This window comes from Crotalus tigris, unplaced genomic scaffold, assembly GCF_016545835.1.
Source record: "Crotalus tigris isolate CLP2741 ecotype Arizona unplaced genomic scaffold, ASM1654583v1 scf7180000017933.3771270, whole genome shotgun sequence".
Taxonomy (NCBI): domain Eukaryota; kingdom Metazoa; phylum Chordata; class Lepidosauria; order Squamata; family Viperidae; genus Crotalus; species Crotalus tigris.
In genome coordinates, this window is record NW_024096726.1 from 266,419 (window position 1) to 286,979 (window position 20,561).

Below are 20,561 nucleotides of genomic sequence, written 5' to 3' on the forward strand. Positions count from 1 at the left end.
TCTTGAATATGCTTTTGCCTGGTAGTATTGCTCATGAATGGGGCCTGAGTCCTTCTGAATGGGATTATCAAATCTGCATTTCTACAGACCTGGCCTCTGTCTGGGACTATTAAGAAAAACTGGGCCTGCTTTTCTGCCTTTTTAATATCCCAAAATATTTCTTTCTCTGGGGTGGGGTGCTGTCCTCCTACACTATAATGGTTAAATGGTTAAACTGGACTGGGTTGAACAGGGTTCCAATCTACAGCCAATTTTCTCTTCATCTAACTACCTTAATGAAATATGATGAAAGTTGGTATAGAAAGACCCATGTACTTGGGGACCTGTGTGTACTTCCAAAATATTTCAGAAGATGTGTTTTAAATATGTGAGTAAAGGACCTCTCCACTATTTATTTGCAGCTTGGGTGCTTTTATATTTCTGTGCAGTTGCAAAGGCTTGAAAAATTGCATTTACTTTACAGGGGAAAAGGGGTAAATTTGCATGGAAGCCTAAAAGGGTCAGAGTGCTTTAAGGAAAAACAGAGAGGCTCAAAATATGCATTCCTCTAAAGAGGCTATATTTTGAGAAAAGCAATGGGTGGCAAATCAACTCAGAAAATCCAATCTAAACTGCAAAATATATGAATCTTTGATCTTAGCTAAAAGCTCAAGAAGTGATGAGGCCTGAAGCATCTCTTCCAAATTATCAAAGCATGCACCATCCCACTGCATGTTGCATGGAGTTGCCTGGAAGAAGGATGGGATAGAAGTGTAGCTCAAAAAGGAAACTCAAGACATGTTAAATACCGTATTTTCTTGTTCCCCCTTTAGAGCTTTGGATAATTTCTTACTATAGCCGTTCTAAATCAGTGGCCCCCAACCTTTTGGACACCAGGAAGAGAGGTTTTGTGAAGAGACGTTTTTCAGCAGACTGGAGGGGATGTGGTTTCATGTGCTACCTGCATCTTGTGGATGGAGCTTCGCTTGTTTGCAGGGCCTGGTTTCTGGTATACTGCAGCCCAGTGCGGGTCCATGGATCGGGGGTTGGGGATCCCTGTTCTAGATGATAAAATCTCTATATAACTGTGGAGTAGCAATGAAAGGCTTGTCCTTCCATTTTGGATAATCTCACCCTAATCCAGAAATAAAGCTTGTGAATATTTAGGTCTGGGCCAGCTGTGTATAATTGCTGGACTGGCAATTACTGTATGGCACTGATCTAAGTCTTTTCCTTGACTTTGGATTCATCTCTGAAGAGGAAGATGTTACTTATCCCTTTATATGGACATTGCTGGTGCCAACAGACAAACTTTAACTCTGTCACTCCCCTCTTTTATCCAACAATGGATGTTTTTTGTATCTAATCCCAACCATTCTATCAGCACTTTCTACTTCACAGTTGTTATCAAGTGAACATTTTAGAGTTGGAAGACACCCAAAAGGATGTGTAATTGAAGACCATCCTCTATAGAAAATAGGCTCTTGCTCTATTAGACCAACTAAAATAATTCAGTAATCCAGTAAATGCTGCAACGCAAATGGACTCCTGAGTCCTTTCCAAGTAATTTTAATTGAAAATAACTCCTATTGATTTCAGAGGGACTTTTAAACTAATTTATTTGGGATAACACCTAAATATATAAGGACAAAATCATCCATAAGTGGACAAAGACAGTAAGATGAAAGTATAGAATGATGAATTCAGTTGTGGGAAAGTTGGATTTGGCTCCCCATATTGCGAAGTTTATGGTCTTGGAGCAAATCAAATGTAATTCAGTCTGATCAGTTTCACAGAGTCAAATGCCAGACTAGAGATAATCTGAGAGGGGAAGAAATATAGAAGTGAAATGAATCACTGTGAGAGATTTGGCTTCTGTGATCCATGCTTTCTTATCTTATTAGAATTATTGTTATTATGTTCTATACATGGATTTGTCTTCTAAATGCTTTCAGAAATCAGAAGTAATGCAAAAAATGTTAGCAAGGTCTTATACTATCTATCATAAACTATGTCCACCAGTTGACAGCTTGTTTCAGAGCCAAACTGAAGTTGCTGATGATTCTTGTTTATAAAATTCCTATATTACTTACTTGGAAATCCAAAATAGTACTTCTGTATACTTGAACTGATTTGGCAATTTGAATCTCACTGGCTCAAGGTTGACTCAGACTTCCATCCTTCTGAGGTCACTAAAATGAGAACCCAGATTGTTGTCAACCGCTTAGAGAGAATTCTGTAAAGCACTGTGAAGCAGTATATATTTCTAAGTGCTATTGCTACATCTCTAAGCATCTTTTCATATGAGCAACAATAAAATGGAAAGTGCAGCAGTGAAAGTCAGTGTCAATAGACAATATGAAATTAGATAAAGACTTTTTCCCCCTTTTAGTGATCACAGTGGGGTTCAGCAACTCTGTTATCAGGTGAAGTGATCACTAAGATAAATTGTGCCTGTGCTTCAACTTTCATTTGCTTTACAAAGCTGCAAAGATCTTAAATGTTAGTATTGATCACAAGGTTACATTTCATCACCACCAAAATTGTTGTATACAAACTCATGAATTTGTTAGAATATAAATAAAGACATTCCAAAGTCCATTTTCTAGTTCAAAAACTATGCCAGTCATTTAGAGATTAGATGGCTGGGTCCATAAGATAGGTCCTTTTTCTAGAGCAGCACCTCAGTAATGCAATTTATTCCTTATGAAATCTAGATTGCCTCCAACTTTTGATTTTCCTTCAGTCAGACTGTGAGTACTGTGCTATTTCCCCCAGTTTTTAAAAAATCTTAAAATTTCTCTTTGATAATCTTGGAGATAAGAGCAGATTTTTTTTTAAGTCGACTGAGAGTTGTTTTATTATTGAAGCTGCTGTAGTTTATACACATTATACTGACCATTCATTAGGTAGAGAGTTAATTGTCACAGACACAACCGATTTTCAAGAGGCAAACTTGTTATGTTTATCCCAGTATCTGAACATTTTGAATGGCTGACATATGTGGAGTGGCACTTTTGATAGTGTCCATTCTTTTGAGGACAGGATTTCATTTTTAGTTGCTAGTGTGAGTTTGGATTTAGTTCACTTTTTTCTTCCTTCAAGAGATCCCAAAGTAGCTGTCATTAACACTAAAAGTAGTTCTTGTGTCTCTCGCAGATTCAGATTCCGTTAGCCTCCAGGTTTTTATAATGTTGTTTAACCTGTCTCTGTAGTACAAAGACTATTTTGATAAGGGATAGATCAATACCTCCCTGTTTGTCTTGAAGTGTCTTAAGTGCTGTTGTTGTTCTCTTGCAGTTCTGACAAAGCAATTATTACTGAAAAAGTGGTGGGTTTTATGTGTTGAACATTTGCTACCCTCAGGTCATGATGTTGCTTTTAAGGAAAGCAGAAAATGTCACTTACTATAGCAACATTAAGTAAAGCCACTGTGGTTAAAGATCTGTTAATAATTTTGTGGGAGGGGGGGACATGTATAGTATCTACTTTAGTCCGAAAGTAATGTGTTTTTACTTGCAAAAGGGTTTTCCATTGAATTTTTGCTTTCTGACTGAAGATGGCTCATTTGTCACTGTTAAAATTCATTTGTTACTTTAAGTCAATTCCTCTAATCTATCAAGACAATTTTGAACTTTATTTACATATGGCAGGAGGTTAGCTATCCCATCCAATTTTGAATTAGTTGGGAATCTGATATGTGTTCTCTTCATCTCTTCATGAAAAATCATTAATAAAAGTAAATATGGGGTAAAAGGATTCAGCAATGATCCTAATGACACCCAGTGTGATATCTCTCCCCAATTTGATGAGATACCGTTAATGAATGCAAAGGATATGATTTGAAAACCAACTGTACATCCCATGTAATTGTCTTGCCATAGAGCAAATTTAGTAGATTGTTAATCAGCATGTAATTGAGTACTTGGTCAAATGCTCCTCTAAATGCAAGGTATGCTGCTATACAGCATCCCCATCTCCTTCCTAAGCTTTTTATGTAGTCACATTGTCTTGTTTTGATATTCTCCTTTCCCCCCTCCTCATCAGAAATACTTGCAATGGTGCTTTCAGCATCTCATTGTTTAGGAGCTTTTCCCATTCCTGCCATGGTACCTTACTGGTCATTGTTCTGAGTTTTATGAAATCTAAAATATATATTTGACTGTTTCTTCCAGTTCCCCTTAACTCCCAAACTCCAGCATTTTATGATCACCTTTTCTCAATGGTTCTATATATCATTAAAATGTTGTTGTTTTCATGTTAGAAGCACTGAGGTGCTTTATCATTTAAATAAATAAGTAAAACATTTCTGCCTCTTATTCTTCCTTAATTAAATCTTCCTTATTAATTGGTGCCAAGTATAAACCAAGTCAAATGATATTATACAATATATGAAAATAGTGTTATATTGTCATATATATGGGGAGTTCTTGAAAAAAGGGGGGATGGAAATACATCTATTACTATGAGTGCAGTCCATGGAACTATTTATTTTCATGTCTACCTTTTAAAAGGTAAGGTTTAAACAGTAGAAATTTTTAAACAGTAGAAAGTTTTAAATGTTGGAGACTTGTGGTTTGCCACACTCTATTAGAATTTTTAGGGGTGCTTTCCTGAGTCAGTTTTTGTCCAAATATTTAAGAATGTTCGGACACTTATTGGATCTTAAGGATGCAACTATGTAGGAGCATATCTGTTTCAACTGAAAGAAAATGTAACTAAGAACTACAATGTCAAGGCAACTGTCTTGAAAGAAGTCAGCTTTGAAATCTGTTAAGGAAGTTATCCAATCCAAAAATGTGATAAGGTTAGCTAAGCAACATTTGTTCTTGATAAATACTTGCTGACCTCCAATGATTACTGCATTATTTTCCAAGGGCTTATAGATGGATCTTTTTATTATCTGCTCTAGACCGACTGTCTTGTAGGATCCTCCCAAAGGTGCTTTTTCACAAGGCAACTGGACTTTGTTTGTCTTTGAAGAGCTGAAGAAGCTTCTTGGATGAGAAGTGAAACGTCTTCAAAGAAAAACAAGAAAGTCCAGTTGTCTTGTGAAAAAGCATCTTTAGGATAACTATGATCTGGATGACTGAGAATCTCCGTTGACATCTAGCTGGATGATCTTCTTCTTCTTCTTCTTCTTCTTCTTCTTCTTCTTCTTCTTCTTCTTCTTCTTCTTCTTCTTCTTCTTCTCCTCCTCCTCCTCCTCCTCCTCCTCCTCCTCCTCCTCCTCCTCCTCCTCCCTTCTTCACTGGGCAGACGGCAGTTTCTATTTTCCCCTTTTCCTTTTGTTCTAAACATACTTTTAAAAAAAGATTTTCAGAATTGTTCATTCTGAAGCTTTCTTGCCTAACACCAGTTGTACTGTGCCAAGCTACGTTTCCACACTTTTTCCTTGTGACCTGATTCTTTTTATATTTCCCATTTACCTTCTTTTTTCTTTTCAGATATTTACTATTTTTTTCATAATCACAATAGTTTATTCTGTCTACAGAATAGAAGAGACCAAAAAAGATGGTTTCCATCTCCTCGGCTGTCCTTCTGGGCACTCAGCTAGTTCAAACTCGCCTACTTATTAAACTTTTAGACTTATTAGGATTTTATTGATATCTCTTATCTCTTTGCCCAAAAACACACAGACGAAAATCCTGGGAAATAGATTTTCTAAGAAGAAGCTATTGAGTGAATGGAGGATAGGGAAAGGAAACTTCAACTGCATTTCTGTGCCTGCTCCTTGGGAAATACCGTAACTTTCCCATTTTGCCTGCCATCACCTAGGTGCTTTTGCAGTAGAGGCTTCAGTTTACACTCTAAGTAAACCAAAGTCATTGCTGATTTGGCTGTGAATACGTAACAGAAAAAGCAGCCTAATAAATCTGATTAAAAGCTTAAATTCGTTATAAGAACAGCTAGCAGAGTCATTGGGAGTCATGTGGCATACAAATTTGATTAATAAAGTACATTTGTATGTGTGCAAGAGGGATGCCTTAATGTGTATGTAAATTCATTCCTGGTCCATTGTTCACTCTCCTTTGTTAATTATCTCTAAGTAAATCCAGTGATAGACTCTTTCGTCATTTTTTTCCAGTCATTTGAGGTAGAATAGTTTCACCTCCAACTCTCATGAAAAAGTTTAATTAGAAAAAGTAGGTAAGTCAGGGAAAAAATAATATTAATTAGAACTGTTGGGTTTCAAGGCAAATTTTATATATTAATTTATTAGATTTATATAGTCAGCACCCATCTTATATAGCATAGCTTGGAAGCTTACAATCATTGCAATATTGTATGTTGCTAATAATGGTAGCTTTAGGAGACATTAGAGAACAGCAGGACAGAAATGAAATTTTATATTAAAGTTGGTTGCAGGTATGTGTGTTTTGACTTTGCATATGTGAGTTCAATTTAACTTTCTGTGTATGTGTATATAATGTATTTCTGCATCTTTATACCCACATCCACCTGCTTACACACTTATAAACATGTCCAGTAGGATCTACCCACAGGAAGGAAAGAGATTGGCAATAATTTCTTGGAATGGAAAGTTGAAAAGACACAGAAGCAGGTGAATTGTCCAGTGGGAGAATAGCCTCCTATCCAGATCAAATGCCTTTTAAGCTATGGCCAGAACATCTTGGTCCAGACAGAATTTTCATAACAGAGAGAATAGCCATAGAGTCATAGTGTCAGGTACACTTCAGCAGAACCGGTAGTTAATTTTTTGTTGCCCAGGCCCAGAATGGAGTTCCGGAAGTGGCATCCACACAGAAAACCAGTTGTTCACATATTTGAAACCCACCACTGGTCAGATCAATATGAATAGAGAAGAGGAACTGCTTAAGGGTGCAGTATAGGTACACTTGGAGTCCTCCCTATAAATTACTATCAGATCAAGGGCAGTTCATCCTCTTATGCCATCCTCCATCTTTCAGAGAAGAAAGTTGTCAGGAATTTTTTTTTTTTTTTTGAAAAGCCCATGCTTGGTAGAGTTTGTCTGCCAACAGATGTAAGGGTAATTAAAGTCTCTCATCATTATGATTTCATGCCTCCTTGCCAGATCTGCAATTTGCTTTTGAAAGGCATCATCCACATCCTTTTGGTTGGATGACACCAATAACAGTATTTTAGTTGTTCCTTCACATATTTAACCCTCCCTATAACCAGGTTCATTCATTTGGTTTTCTGAGCAAGAACATTTGCATATAATACCATTCCTTCTTCTTTTCTATTGCTTTTACACATGTTTAAATGAATTGTATCCTTCATTTCCAGCCATGGGAGTCATCCTATCAAGTCTCCATTATGCTATTAAATCATATGTCCCTTCCTGTATTAAGAGGTCAATCTAATCTCATTTCCCATATTCTTGAGTATTAGTGTATAAAAAATGAAGGCTGTGAGCTTTGCAAACCAAGGTTCTTTCTCATGTTTCACTGAGTGGTTTAAAGAGACCTAATTTCATCAGTGCTCCCAATTTCTACAGTGCAGTAGTTTTTTGTCCTCCTTTCAGGGTTTAAGTTTTGGTTTCCATCCTCTGCAGGACTTCCTACTCAAGCTTGCTATGCTTTGACCCAGCACATCCCTACCAATTCTTATGAGGTGCAATCCATCATCTAGATAACTTAACCCATGGTCTCAGAAACCAAATATATCCCATCAATATTATTTTTTGTAGGGTCTTGCTGACTTGCATTATTCTTTCTCTTTCCCGTTCTCTTCCACTATTTGGAAGGATGGAGGAGAATTATTACCTGATCCCATGGATTTTCAGCGTCTTTCTAAAATTTTCAAACTGATAAAACAGTTGTAAGCTGTTATTTTGTGGTATTATTGACCCCCTATGTATTAGCAGAAAAGGAAAATTCTCCAGGGACTTGGTATGTCTTGGAAGGACACTTCACAGGCCTATGAGTATGGTTGGCATATATTTGCTTCAATTCTTCACAAGAATTAATCATTAACTACCCTCATTGTTTTCTTACAGGGCAAATTTTCATTCTCTCTGCCTTTTAGGAAATCATTGTCCTATCTTCCATGTTTTAGTTTTTCCTCCCTGCCATTTAGGGAAGCATTGTCCTGTCTTCCATGTTCTAACTTCCATCTTCTTTTCACAAGGAGATGAAAATTGTTTCTGAATTTTAGCACTCCAGAATATATTGTATGTCTGGTCTTTCAGCTTGTCACTCTTACCCACTGGCCTTGCTCCACTGTTTTATAGTCTTTCTTATGGAAAATTGCTTTCACTGTCAGTTTTTGTTGCTGAACTTCCTTTCTTGGGCCTAATAAATTCAGCTGAAATGTGGCCGTTTGCTACTCCAACACATTAGCTTTTTCTTGATTAATATGAACTTGGATTTCCATTGTTTTCAATTAAGAAGAATAATTGCAGGCCATATCCAATCAGCATACACCAGGATCTAGTATATACAAAGCCCCCCCCCTCTCTCTCTCTGTACATGGGTGTGTATGTGTGTACTGTATATAGATAAAAGTTATCCTTAATAAGGTTTTTGATAAGTAGGGACAGTTGGAATTATTACCAAGTTACAAAATAAGACAGCAAAGTTTCACAGGAAGTACTATAAGAATTCCTTTATTTAGTAGTGTAGAGAGATTCCTTAATATCTGGAAGTAATAACCCAGTGTTATGATGGGGAAATATGAATGTCCTTGTAACTGCAATTAATCATGCTGCCAGCATCAGGTTCTCTGCTCACTTTGCAATCAAAGCCAAAGTTAAACAAAACTGCCTAGAAAGACTGCTTAGGACACCAATTCCAGCTTGGAGAATTTCCCAGCAGTGTCCTCATTTGATATGCCCTCTTTTTTTTCTAATTCCTAGGTGTGCCAATGTTGTCGGTGCAACCAAAAGGAAAGCAGAAGGGATGCGCCGGCTGCAATCGTAAGATCAAGGACCGCTACCTTCTGAAGGCCTTGGATAAGTACTGGCATGAGGATTGCTTAAAGTGTGCCTGCTGCGACTGCCGCCTGGGAGAGGTTGGATCAACACTTTACACAAAAGCCAATCTCATTCTCTGCCGCAGAGATTACCTGAGGTAAATGTATATATGTGCATGTGGTTGGGCTATGATTATCCTACTCATAGCTTCCTTGCTCTGGCTGTATAAAGTAGATTTAGCTTTGTGAATAAGACTTCTGGTTGGAGGTGAGCAAAACGATGCCTGTGTCCAGTGTGGGTTCTTGATCTTCTCAAAGCCAAACTGGGAGGTACATAAATGATTGAAGGTATTTAGCTTGTTAGCTTTTGGCGAACCATAGAACACTTGCAACAAGGGGCGATGGGGATGGAAAGTACAGATAGGGCCATGGGGAGAAATTATTTGGATATTCATCTCATGTATGGACAAAAAGGCCTTTGCACAATTCCTAATCCCTAAAGCTGACTTAATAAAACACAATTACTCTGTTGACCTAATATGCCGTACCTCTGTCCCTTTGCCATCATCCCCTCCAAATCCACCATATTATGGCTTAAGATGATGGCCTGGTTCAACAATATGATATGATAACAGCCAGATTTCTACAATCCCCTGAACCACAATCTACCTAGCCCCATTTTAACCTAATGTATATATTGTTCAGACTTGCCAATATGTAATTAATCTGTCCCTATGTGGGCGAGAGTCAAGTTTTGTTATTTCTTTATAGGAGGTAATCAAAAAGATTTTTCTGCCAAAGTACAATAGCATCAACTCTTGAAGCAGTCTTCCTGCAATAATTGGTTTGTTAACAAAATTATTTTCAGTATAATACAAAACTCAGCATCTTGAAATAAGATTGAATTATGCACATGTTCTGTGCAGAAATGTCTCTTTTATATAGCAATCAATATATCCCTTTCTTAATTAAACTGTAGCTTGCATTTTTCTAGAAATGCTGTCTTCAATGGCTTCCTGAAGCTCTTATTTAAATTAATATTGTGAAATTGGTGAAAATAGCTTTGTTAATAAAGCTTCGGAAAATTTCTCCATTTGCTGGGACTATTTATATGGGATTTGGGGGGGGGGGTGCTAGGAGAACATAGCAATTGTATCTTCTTTGAGTCATTAGTAGAATTTTTATTTCATTTCACCAAAAATAACTCAACTGATTCAGTAAGCAAACATATAAATGTTATACTAAAAAAGTCCATCAAGGTACACCTCAGTGGAAATGCCATATCTCAGCCATGAAATAATATTGCATTTCCTTCTATGTTAGGACAGACAGGATAGAAATGCAAACAATAATGCAAATAATAAGTAAGGAAAACCATGTATAAAATATTCATATTGTTTGATGGTCTAAAGCAAGATTGCATTCCTAAATATATTTACTTAGGAATAAGTCACATTGAACTCGGTAGAACGATAATAGATCAGGGAAAATTTAACAACCTGCATAGGGTGACAATTTTATATGTGTTTGTTATTTTAATTCATAGAAGAATATATTAGTTTGACCCAGCATCTGATGAAATTTGTAATATTTTCAAAAAGGTTAGAAAGTTGATAAAGGTCTTTTTCCTTTATCTTTTCAAAAAGATCTGTGCACTTCTGATGGCCACATAAGCTTTGAAAAGTAGAAGCTCTTTTTCCTATCAGATTTTCCTGCCATGGATCTGCTGACAGTAATGCAGATGGACAGATGGATCTGCTGGCTACCGGTGGAATTTATAATGGAATTCTTTTCAGCCCTGTTGATTAGAATTACGTAAAATTAAATTGTGAAAGCATTAGGGGAACAGAGTAGATTTTCCAGATAATAAAATGACCTTTTAAAATAGCACCATAAAATCCATTTCACCACTACGTTGTTGGAAGTGACCTCAGAGTTCATAAAACAATCTTTGCTCAGTTAGAATCTGCCAAAGCATTTTCAATAGCTGGCTATTCAGACTCTGAAGACATCCAGTGAAAGGGAACACACCCACTTTATGAGGCAACCACCCCCTTGACAGCTTTTGCCCTCAGGAAATCCCTCCTGATATCCAATCCAAATTTACTTTCCTATATTTCCAATTGGTGCTGGTCTACTTTCTGGTCTTTGGTATTATTGGCGGCCATCATATTTCATCATTTTGCAGTCACCCATGGTGCCTACTGCCAAGTGCATCATCTTCTAAGGATAGAGGTTCTTCTGCCTCAGCTTTCCAGCTAATCTGGAGTTCCTTTCTATGTGATGTTCTCTAGTGCTGCCAGCCCAAAGCTTTCCTAACCTCACTCCCCCACTCAACCTTCTCAAGCCATTCTCTGATTAGTATCCTTCACAGTTACGTGAAATGCTCACTTTCACTTTTCTCAGGCTTCTAACTTTCTCCCATATATTCTTCTCCACCCTAGCCACTTAAAAATGCCGTATCCTAAAGTAAAATTCTGCACTAATACAACTTGCAGCTAACACAGTAATTACCTAAACCATATCCTGATTTAAACAACAAATCTGTCAGAGAGAAAGAGAGAGAGAATAGAGGAGAGAGGAGGAAAGAGAGAAAGAGAAAATGATTACCTTGGAATGACTTGAAAGTGACAAACACTTGCTAGTTCTTGCTAATTATTGCATTCCTTTTTAGGTGCTCACAAACGTGCTGCTTGAGGAACTTCCTGCTTAGTGTTTATTTATTTATTTATTAAATTTATACCCTGGACTTTTGATCACCCATCTAACAAACATATCAGCAAGAAGGTTTAAATTATCAGGGTACAAAACTAAAGCTAATAAATAAAAAGAGAAAAGAACAACAACAGGAAAAACATAGAAAAGTAAACATTATCCGTTTTATGCTGCATATGTACAACTGAGTTAAATAAAATCTGGTAGAAGGAAAAGTATCTTTTGAAAGTATTTCAAACTAGCAGCTTGCTGCAAAGGGCTGCTGCTGTAACAGGTCAGCTGAGAGTAGGGCAACTAAAGAAGCACACTGGAAATTCATTTCAGGTCTTCCCATTTGTAATTCATTAACACAGAATCACACATTTCTCTAGGTTTCCCATATAGTTACACAACGCCAGCATAGCTTTATATCAAATGTAGGGATTTGGGACTTCCGGTGGATTAGCGTCGATGATGGCGGCTACTTTGTAGCCGTCCTCCTGGGAAAGCATTAGAACCGCAGAGAACAGCAGGCACCAGCTGTTCCGCAGCTCAAAACCTCCCTCCCGGGCAAAGGGGGGGAGGGGAGTATCACCTGAATAGAGGTAGAGCCTCTGAGACCCCCCAGGAAGTTTTCTTTGGGGGGTGAAAAGAGTGCTCCCTCGGAGTTCGGGTTGCCTCCGCCTCCCAGCTGTCTTTGTCCCTCGGGGACAAAGCAAGACGCCGTTCCCACCTCCGCACTTAAAGAGACCGGGTGAGTTACTTTTAAAAGCGGACAGAGCTGGATAAAGGATTTTTTATTGGATTTTATTTGGACTTTAGTTTGAAAGGTTGATTTTTATTTCCCTTCTTTTTTCTCTTTTTTTTTCCTTTTGTGAGAGTGAAAGTAAAATGGCGATCGGAAAGTTTTTTTTTTTAAAAAAAAGCGAGTGAAACGGAATGTAATGGACTAGACTGTTCTTTTTTAAAAAAAAATTTTTTTTTCTTAAGGTGGATTTGTGTTTTGGGAAGATTCTTTTTTGTTAGACTCTCTTTTGCTATCTTTTTTTAAAAGGGATTTTTCTTTTTTTGTATTTTTTATTTCTTCTTGTAAAGAAGGAGGAAAGAAGAAACAAAACTTTTTCTTTTTGAAAATGGTTTCAAAGCGGCAAGCAACATCTACAGTACCTAAGGTGGCTTCTTCTCCTGCGATCTTACCAGTACAACAACCTAAAGCTACACCACCACCCTCTCCCCCTTTGCCAGCAGTAACGGTAAAAGATATGCAAGACATAATGGGAAATGCTGTATCTCAAATTAGAGGGGAAGTGAAAGAGCTTTTAGTGGAGAATAATATTATCTTGAGGCAAGATATAGTTATGGCTTTAACAGGACTTGCTTCTGTGGTAGAGAAGCTGGACTCTAGAGTGGAAGAAGTTGAAGACAAGGTGGAGATTTTGGAAGATAAATTTGAAGGCATGGAAAAAAAGATGGAAATTTCACAAGACGATATTGTTATGTCTCAATATGGAGAAATGGAATATGCTTTAAGAATCAGAGGGCTGAGAGAAGACATGCAACAAGACTTGAGAGAGATTGTAGTAAATGACTTTGCTGCTATTCTGGATAGAGAGAAGGAGGAAATATTTAGAGAAATTGAAAAAATATTTAGAGTTAACTCTTGGGTTGCAAAGCAAAGAAACCTGCCAAGAGATGTGGTAATCTATTTTGGGAAGAGATCTCTGCGTAATGAAATTATACAAGCTTTTTATAATAAGAGGTTTCAGATTGCTGCTCAAGATGTCATTATTTTAAAGGAGATTCCATCTAAAATTTTAAGAAGAAGAAAAGAGTTTGCTTTTTTAGCCAATGAACTTAAAAAAAGATTGATGCCATTCAGATGGGAGATTCCGATGGGTATCGTGGTGAGTCATGTGGGGACGCGCTATAGACTTAACACTGTTTCCAAAGCAAAGGAGTTTTATAAGTCGGTCCTGGGAGCAGGCTCATCACCACCTATGATGCAGAAAGTCTTGGATGGCAAGGAGGTGGAACAGCAGTCTGAAGAAGTAGTATTGATGGATGTTGGAAAATCACAGGCTGAGTGGTCGCAACAAGCAGAGATCAAAGAGCAAAGAATGACTCGGGCAGCCCATAGATGCAAGGAAAAGGAACAACAGAAGAAAGAAGTTAAAGAAGTTCTACAAGAATTTGCTTCGGTGCCTGTGGGAGGAGCAAGACCCAAGAGCTCTGCAATACATTCTTCAATGGCAGATCTTCAAGCAGTCTTCTCCAGGCTGTTGGTCAAGGGAGATGGTAAAGCTCCTGACATGGAATGCTAATGGTCTCAATTCCCCCCAAAAGAGAAAGAAAATATTTCATTACCTAAAGCAACATAACAATGATATTATTTGTCTGCAGGAAACACACATCATTTCTAAAGATCAAAAATATTTAGTTAATGCTCGTTTGGGATCTCATTTTGTATCTTCTGCTCCCGGGAAAAAAGGGTGAGTAGTTATTTATGTTAAGCAAAATTTATCAGCCTGTTTAGTAGAATCCAATCCCCAAGGGAGATATGTTATGATTGAAGTGGGTCTGTATGGCAAGAAAGTACTTATAGTGGGTTTGTATGCACCAAATCAACAACAGGAACAATTTTTTAGATTATTACATCAAAAATTAATTTTGTTGGATTATAGATCTGTTATATTGGGAGATTGGAATGGTGTTTTAGATACACAAAGAGACAAAAAAGGACCCTCTATTTCTTTTAAACAGGCTAAATTACCTAAAGCTTTTTTTGATTTGAAAGAGGACTGGGAGCTGCGAGATTATTGGCGTGAACATAACTTGGAGGAGAGAGACTTTACCTTCTTTTCGGACAGACATCAATCTTTCTCAAGAATTGACTTTTTCTTGATTACAACGGATTTATATTTTAGGGTAAAGAATGTTAAGATCTTTCCTAGGACATTGACGGATCATAGTCCAGTTTGAATGGAATTGGTTAATGAAAAAGAGGAGAGGAGATCTTGGAGGATGAATGAAAATTTATTTAGACAAGAAAAGAATGTTCAAAAATTAAAGGAGCAATTAAAGGATTACTTTGCTTTAAATATGTATAAGGGAACTTCAGTGTCAATGGTCTGGGATGCAGGTAAAGCTTACATGTGGGGGATTTTGATACAAATGAATAAGGTTCATAGACAGAAGCAGGTGCAGAAACGTAAGGAGTTGGAAGATGACATTAAATTAAAAGAAAAAGCTCTGATTTTAAACTCCACAGATGAGAAGATTAAGGAATCTATAAAATTGCTTAAATCACAATTTAATATGTTGATGGCTGATCAAACTGCAACTAATTTATTGTATATGAAACAAAATACATTTTGTAATGCCAATAAACCAGGGAGATGGTTGGCTTATCAACTGAGAAAGAAGCAGAAACAGAGAACCATAGATAAAATAAATTATAATGGTAAATTGGTATATCAGAAGGAGTTGATTAAGAAATCTTTTTTAGATTATTATCAAAAATTATATATGAGTACTAAAGTACAGGCTTTAGATATAAATAATTATTTAAAAGATGCTAACTTTCCTAAACTAACAGAAGATCAGAAACAAGAAATTAATGGCCTTATTACTAGTGAAGAAATTGAGATAGTAATTAAAGAATTAAAATTAGGTAAAGCTCCAGGTACTGATGGATTGACATCTGTTTATTATAAAACTTTGGTACAAGAGTTGATTCAACCTTTAAGGGAGCTTTTTAATAATATATTACAGGATTCAGAGATCCCCTTGTCATGGGGCAGAGCTTTTATATCTTTGATTCCAAAAGAAGACCAAGATCTCACTTTACCAAAGAATTATAGACCTATATCTCTTTTAAATGTAGATTATAAGATTTTTTCGAAAATTTTAGCTAATAGACTTATGAGGGCCTTGCATCATGTAATACATATGGATCAAACGGGTTTTATAACTGGAAGGTATATGAAGAATAATGTTAGACAAATTATTAACCTATTAGAATATTTAGATAAAAACAATCAAGTTTCTGCAGGATTGATATTTTTAGATGCTGAAAAAGCTTTTGATCAGCTGAATTGGCAATTTATGTTAAGATTAATTGAGAAAATGAATTTTGGAGAAAAAATTTCACAAGCTCTTCGTGTTATTTATCAAAAGCAAACGGCACAACTTATAGTTAATGGGGGTCTGTCAGAGGTGTTTTCAATTGAGAAGGGGACTAGACAGGGCTGTCCATTGTCACCATTGCTGTTTGTTTTAACCTTGGAAATTTTGTTGATTAAAATTCGAGAATCACAGCAAATAAAAGGAATAGAAGTTAATAAAAAAGAATATAAATTAAGGGCTTTTGCAGATGACTTGGTTGTTACTTTATCTCAACCAATTGATTCTGTAACAGAGCTATTACAATTGATATATCAGTATGGACAAGTTTCGGGTTTCAAAATTAATAATAATAAGACTAAAATATTGCCTAAAAATATGACCAATCTGGACAAGGAGACCCTGGTTAGGTTGACAGATTTCGAGGTTGTTAATAAGGTAAAATATCTGGGGGTTATTTTATCTGTATCTAATGCAAAATTGTATAAAAATAATTATGAAAGGCTGTGGGTCAAAATACAAAGAGATTTGGAAAATTGGGAGAAGCTGCAATTATCTCTTTTGGGGAGAATTGTAGCGATTAAAATGAATGTTCTGCCAAAGTTTCTTTTTTTATTTCAAATGATACCTATTTTAAAGAATGAGGTTAATTTAAATGAATGGCAGAAAGGTATCAATAAATTTATCTGGGCAGGGAAAAAACCAAGAGTAAAACTTAAAAGTATACAAGATATTCGTGAGAGAGGTGGACTCAAGGTACCGAATTTGAAATTGTATTATGATGCTGCAGTTTTAACATTAATTATTGGGTTAATTTAACAAATGTAGAAGTACTCCTCTTGGAGGATTGGGATTTACTTTTTGGATGGCATGCCTATTTAATTTTTAATAAAAAGGTTGATAGGGTTTTTAAATCTCACATTATAAGGATTTCTTTACTTCGGGTTTGGAAGAAATATTATAGAAATGATTTTAAAATTACACTATGGGCTATACTATGGCATGCGATAGAAGGAATAAGGAGAGGAGTCAAGATGGATAGTGTTTCTTATGCACAATTACTTAGATGGGATGGTAAAAATTGGAAATTAAAATCTTTGGAAGATTTAACACAAGAAAATATTATTTATTCATGGTTTCAGTATAGACAAATAGTAAAGAGGTGGAAGATAGATCGTAACGTGGGTTTGCTTATAGAAGATGAGAATTTGTTAAAACAAATAAAAGATCAAAGACGAACTCATATTAAGAGAATTTATGGGGTTTTAGTAGAATTGGATTCAGAAGCAGAATTAGTTAAAGAATGTATGGTTAAATGGGCACAAAATTTTGACGAACCGGTTTTATTAGATACTTGGGAGATTATTTGGGTAAGGAATGTTAAATTTACACAAGCCCAAAATTTAAGGGAAAATTTTTATAAAATGTTTTATAGATGGCACATTGATCCACAAAAAATGTCTCGTATGTATCCTGACTTGCAGCCTAAATGTTGGAGATGTGGATGTTTGGATGCTACTTATTATCATATCTGGTGGTCATGTAAAAATATAAAAGCTTTTTGGATTAAGATATGGTGGAATATTCAAAGAATTTTTAGAAGAAAGATAAAATTTACCCCACAATTGTTTTTGTTAGGTATTGTTTCTGATTGTGATAGTAAAGAGATTATATTGATGTTAAATTTAATCACAGCAGCCAGGTTGTTAGTAGGGCAATGTTGGAAGAAGGAATCTTTGCTTACTTTGCAAGAGTGGTTTCTTAAAGTTTCTTATTTGGCGGAAATGGCAAAGATTTCGGCTTTCTTGAAAGATCAATCGCAAGAGAAGTACCTCCTGGTATGGAAAAAATGGATAGATTTTATACAATATAAGTCGGATATAAAAAAATATTATTTAGTTTTTGAATAATTTATACTTAAAATTTAAGATAATTTATAGACATTTTTTTTAATTTTTTTATTTAATTTTTTTTATTTGATTTTTTCTTTTTCTGTTTCTTTTTTCTTTCTTCTTGTATTTTTTTTATATATTGTTGTTAATTATCTTATAATTTGTTTAATTAATGTATTTAGATTTGTTTATGGTTCATATGTGTCTTAAGATTTTCTTAATTTTTTTTTAATTAAGCCTGTATTCAGCTCTGGGAAGGTTGGGGGAGGGTAGGGGAGGGTTGGGAGGGTTTGGGGAAGGGAATTTTTTTGTAAAACTTAAAAATTTTCAATAAAAAAAAATGTAGGGATTTGGAATCTCCCTGCCTTTTTAAAAAAAATAATAATAATTGCATTAAGGATTGGAATTACAAAAATAAAAGTAGCACAGATTATAAAAAATAAAAATAAAAAGTGCAGAAAAGTACATTTCTGTGTATGTGTGCGTATGTATGGAAGCATAGAAAAGTAAAATAAAATGAGAATATAACAAAGAAAAGGGGAAAAAAGAAGTAACTTTCCCTCTTCATCACAACACATATAAACAATTTAAACAACTTGTCACTTTCTCTTAAGGTACAACAAATGGACATATTATGTCCATTATGTAGACAAATTCTAGAATCTTGTTCAGTCCTGATCAGCAAAATTCCATTAAAAGCTACCCGAAATAACAATGTATATTTTAAACTTGATCAGATATACCAATTTTATATTCCTTCCTTTTACTTTTAACAAATTAAGTCTTTAATCTCTTCAAATAATGTCCTTACACTTGATTTCTTTTCTTTTCTTTCTTTCTCACCAAATCTATCAAAACTTTAACAAGTCTCCTTTGTAAATCCAATATAGCAAAAATATCCAAGTCACTGACCTAGTTTATTATTTGCATGTTCCCTTTAATTATTAAAATATCAGCTGTTCTTATTTTTATATACAGTAGTTCATCTTATTTTCAGATAATTTTTGTAGCATCGTTTTTTTAAATCTGTTTTCATCTTATGCAGTAAACTTGTTTCTCTTCTATGACATAATGCACACACTATCTATGATGAAAGACATTCTTAAAATTAATTTCTGAGTCCATTATCCATAAATATTCTGTTTTGTGTTAAGAGGTTTAATAGATTTTTTTTTTCCTTTAATTATAATCTTTATTTTCTTCTGGCTCCCTCTACTGTTCAATTTTCAAATTTCCATCCTATCATTCCCCCCCCCACACACACAATTCAAAACATTAGCTATTTCCCACAGGAAGGATTCTTTCAATTAATTTCAAAATCCCATTTCAAACCAATCTAAACCTTTAATCTATTTATAACTTTTCAAAAACAACATTCTAATCACCCTTTTGCTGTTTATTCCCCAAAACTGCTAAATCCTTACACTTGTACTTGAAAACGTATTTTGTTCAGGATTGAAGAAAACTTTCCCAATGAAAGCCTCAAACTTTGCATTCTGAATGTACTTAATATTTGAAAAAAATAGCAAAAATATACTTCCAGAAGTGATTAAGAAATTGTACTTGGCTGACAAGTACAAAAAAATGGAAAGAGGGGCACATAACTAAGGCTGATTATCAGCAGACAGCCAGAACATGCAAAATGAAATCAGAAAAGCAAAGGCTCAGAATGAATGAAGACTTGCAACAGAAATCAAGGACAATAAAAAAAAAATTTCTTTCAACATATTAATAACAAGAAAAAAGTCAAGGAAACTGTAGAACCACTAAAGAGAGAAGATGGCAAGGAAGTAACAGGCAGTAGGGAGAAAGCAGAACTGCCTAACTCATTCTTTGCATCAGTTTTTACACAAAAATAAACTATAGCCCAACATACCAAAAAAACTACTGCAAAAGACAAACTAGAAACAAAAATTAAAATAAGCAAGAAAATGGTAAGACTTTGATGAATATAAGTCACTGGGACCCGACAAATTACATCCCAGAGTTCTGAAGGAGCTGGCAGATGTTATCTCAGAACCATTGCACCTCATCTTTCATAAATCCTGGAGCACCCGGGAAGTACCTGAGGATTGGAAAAGTGCTGATGTGGTTCCCATCTTCAAGAAAGGGGAAAAAAAACAGACCCAGGAAACTACAGACCAATCAGTCTAACATCAATACCTGGGAAGATCTTGGAAAAGATCATCAAAAAACATATCCGCAAACAACCAGAAGCAAACAAAGTTATAACCAGTAGCCAGCACAGGTTTGTCAATAACAGATCATGCCAAACCAATCTTATTTCATTCTTTGATAAAGTGACCAAATTAGTAGATCAGTGAAACGCTGTGGACATAGTATACTTAGACTTCAGTAAGACAGTTGATAAAGTAGACCACATCCTGCTGTTTAGTAAGCTAGAAAAAGGTGAGATAAACAACACCATCAGATGGAATTGTAGCTGGCTGACAAACCATACTCAGCGAGCAGTCCTCAATGGTACTACATCCACATGGAGAGAAGTAAGCAGTGGAGTACCACAAGGCTCCATCTTAGGCCGAGTACTCTTCAATATCTTCATTAATTACTTAATTGAGGGAATAGAAGGGGAACTCATCAAATTTGCAGATGACACCAAGTTGGCAGGAATAGCCAACACCCCAGAAGACGAAGAAGAAGATTCAAAAACATCTTGGCAAACTTGAACAATGGGCCCTATCCAACAATATGAGTTTTAATATGGAGAAAAGCAAAGTTTTACATTTAGGCAGAAAAAATCAAAGGTTTAAGTACAGATTAGGTTGCTTCTCTGCTTGATTAGTTTCCATCCATTGAGTCTTGTCCTGCCCTCTGGTGCTTTGGAAAATAAGTGGGCCCCCTCTTCTTTGCATTAGTCCTTCAAATTCTGGAATATTGCTACCATGTCACCCCTAGACCTTCTTTTCTCTAGACTAGCCAAACCCAACTCCTGCAACCATTCTTCATATGTTTTAA

At 35.7% G+C, this 20,561-nt stretch overlaps 1 protein-coding gene across 1 annotated transcript in view; it reads left to right on the forward strand.

Annotated features, from left to right (window-relative positions):
• The first annotated feature begins 8,826 nt into the window (after nt 1-8,826).
• LMO1 (LIM domain only 1) overlaps nt 8,827-20,561 on the forward strand; it is a 51,726-nt gene continuing 39,991 nt past the window's right edge. The window contains exon 1 of the mRNA XM_039344542.1: nt 8,827-9,035. Coding sequence (XP_039200476.1) covers nt 8,830-9,035 — 206 coding nt within the window. The 5' untranslated portion in view covers nt 8,827-8,829. The remainder of the gene's footprint in view (nt 9,036-20,561) is intronic.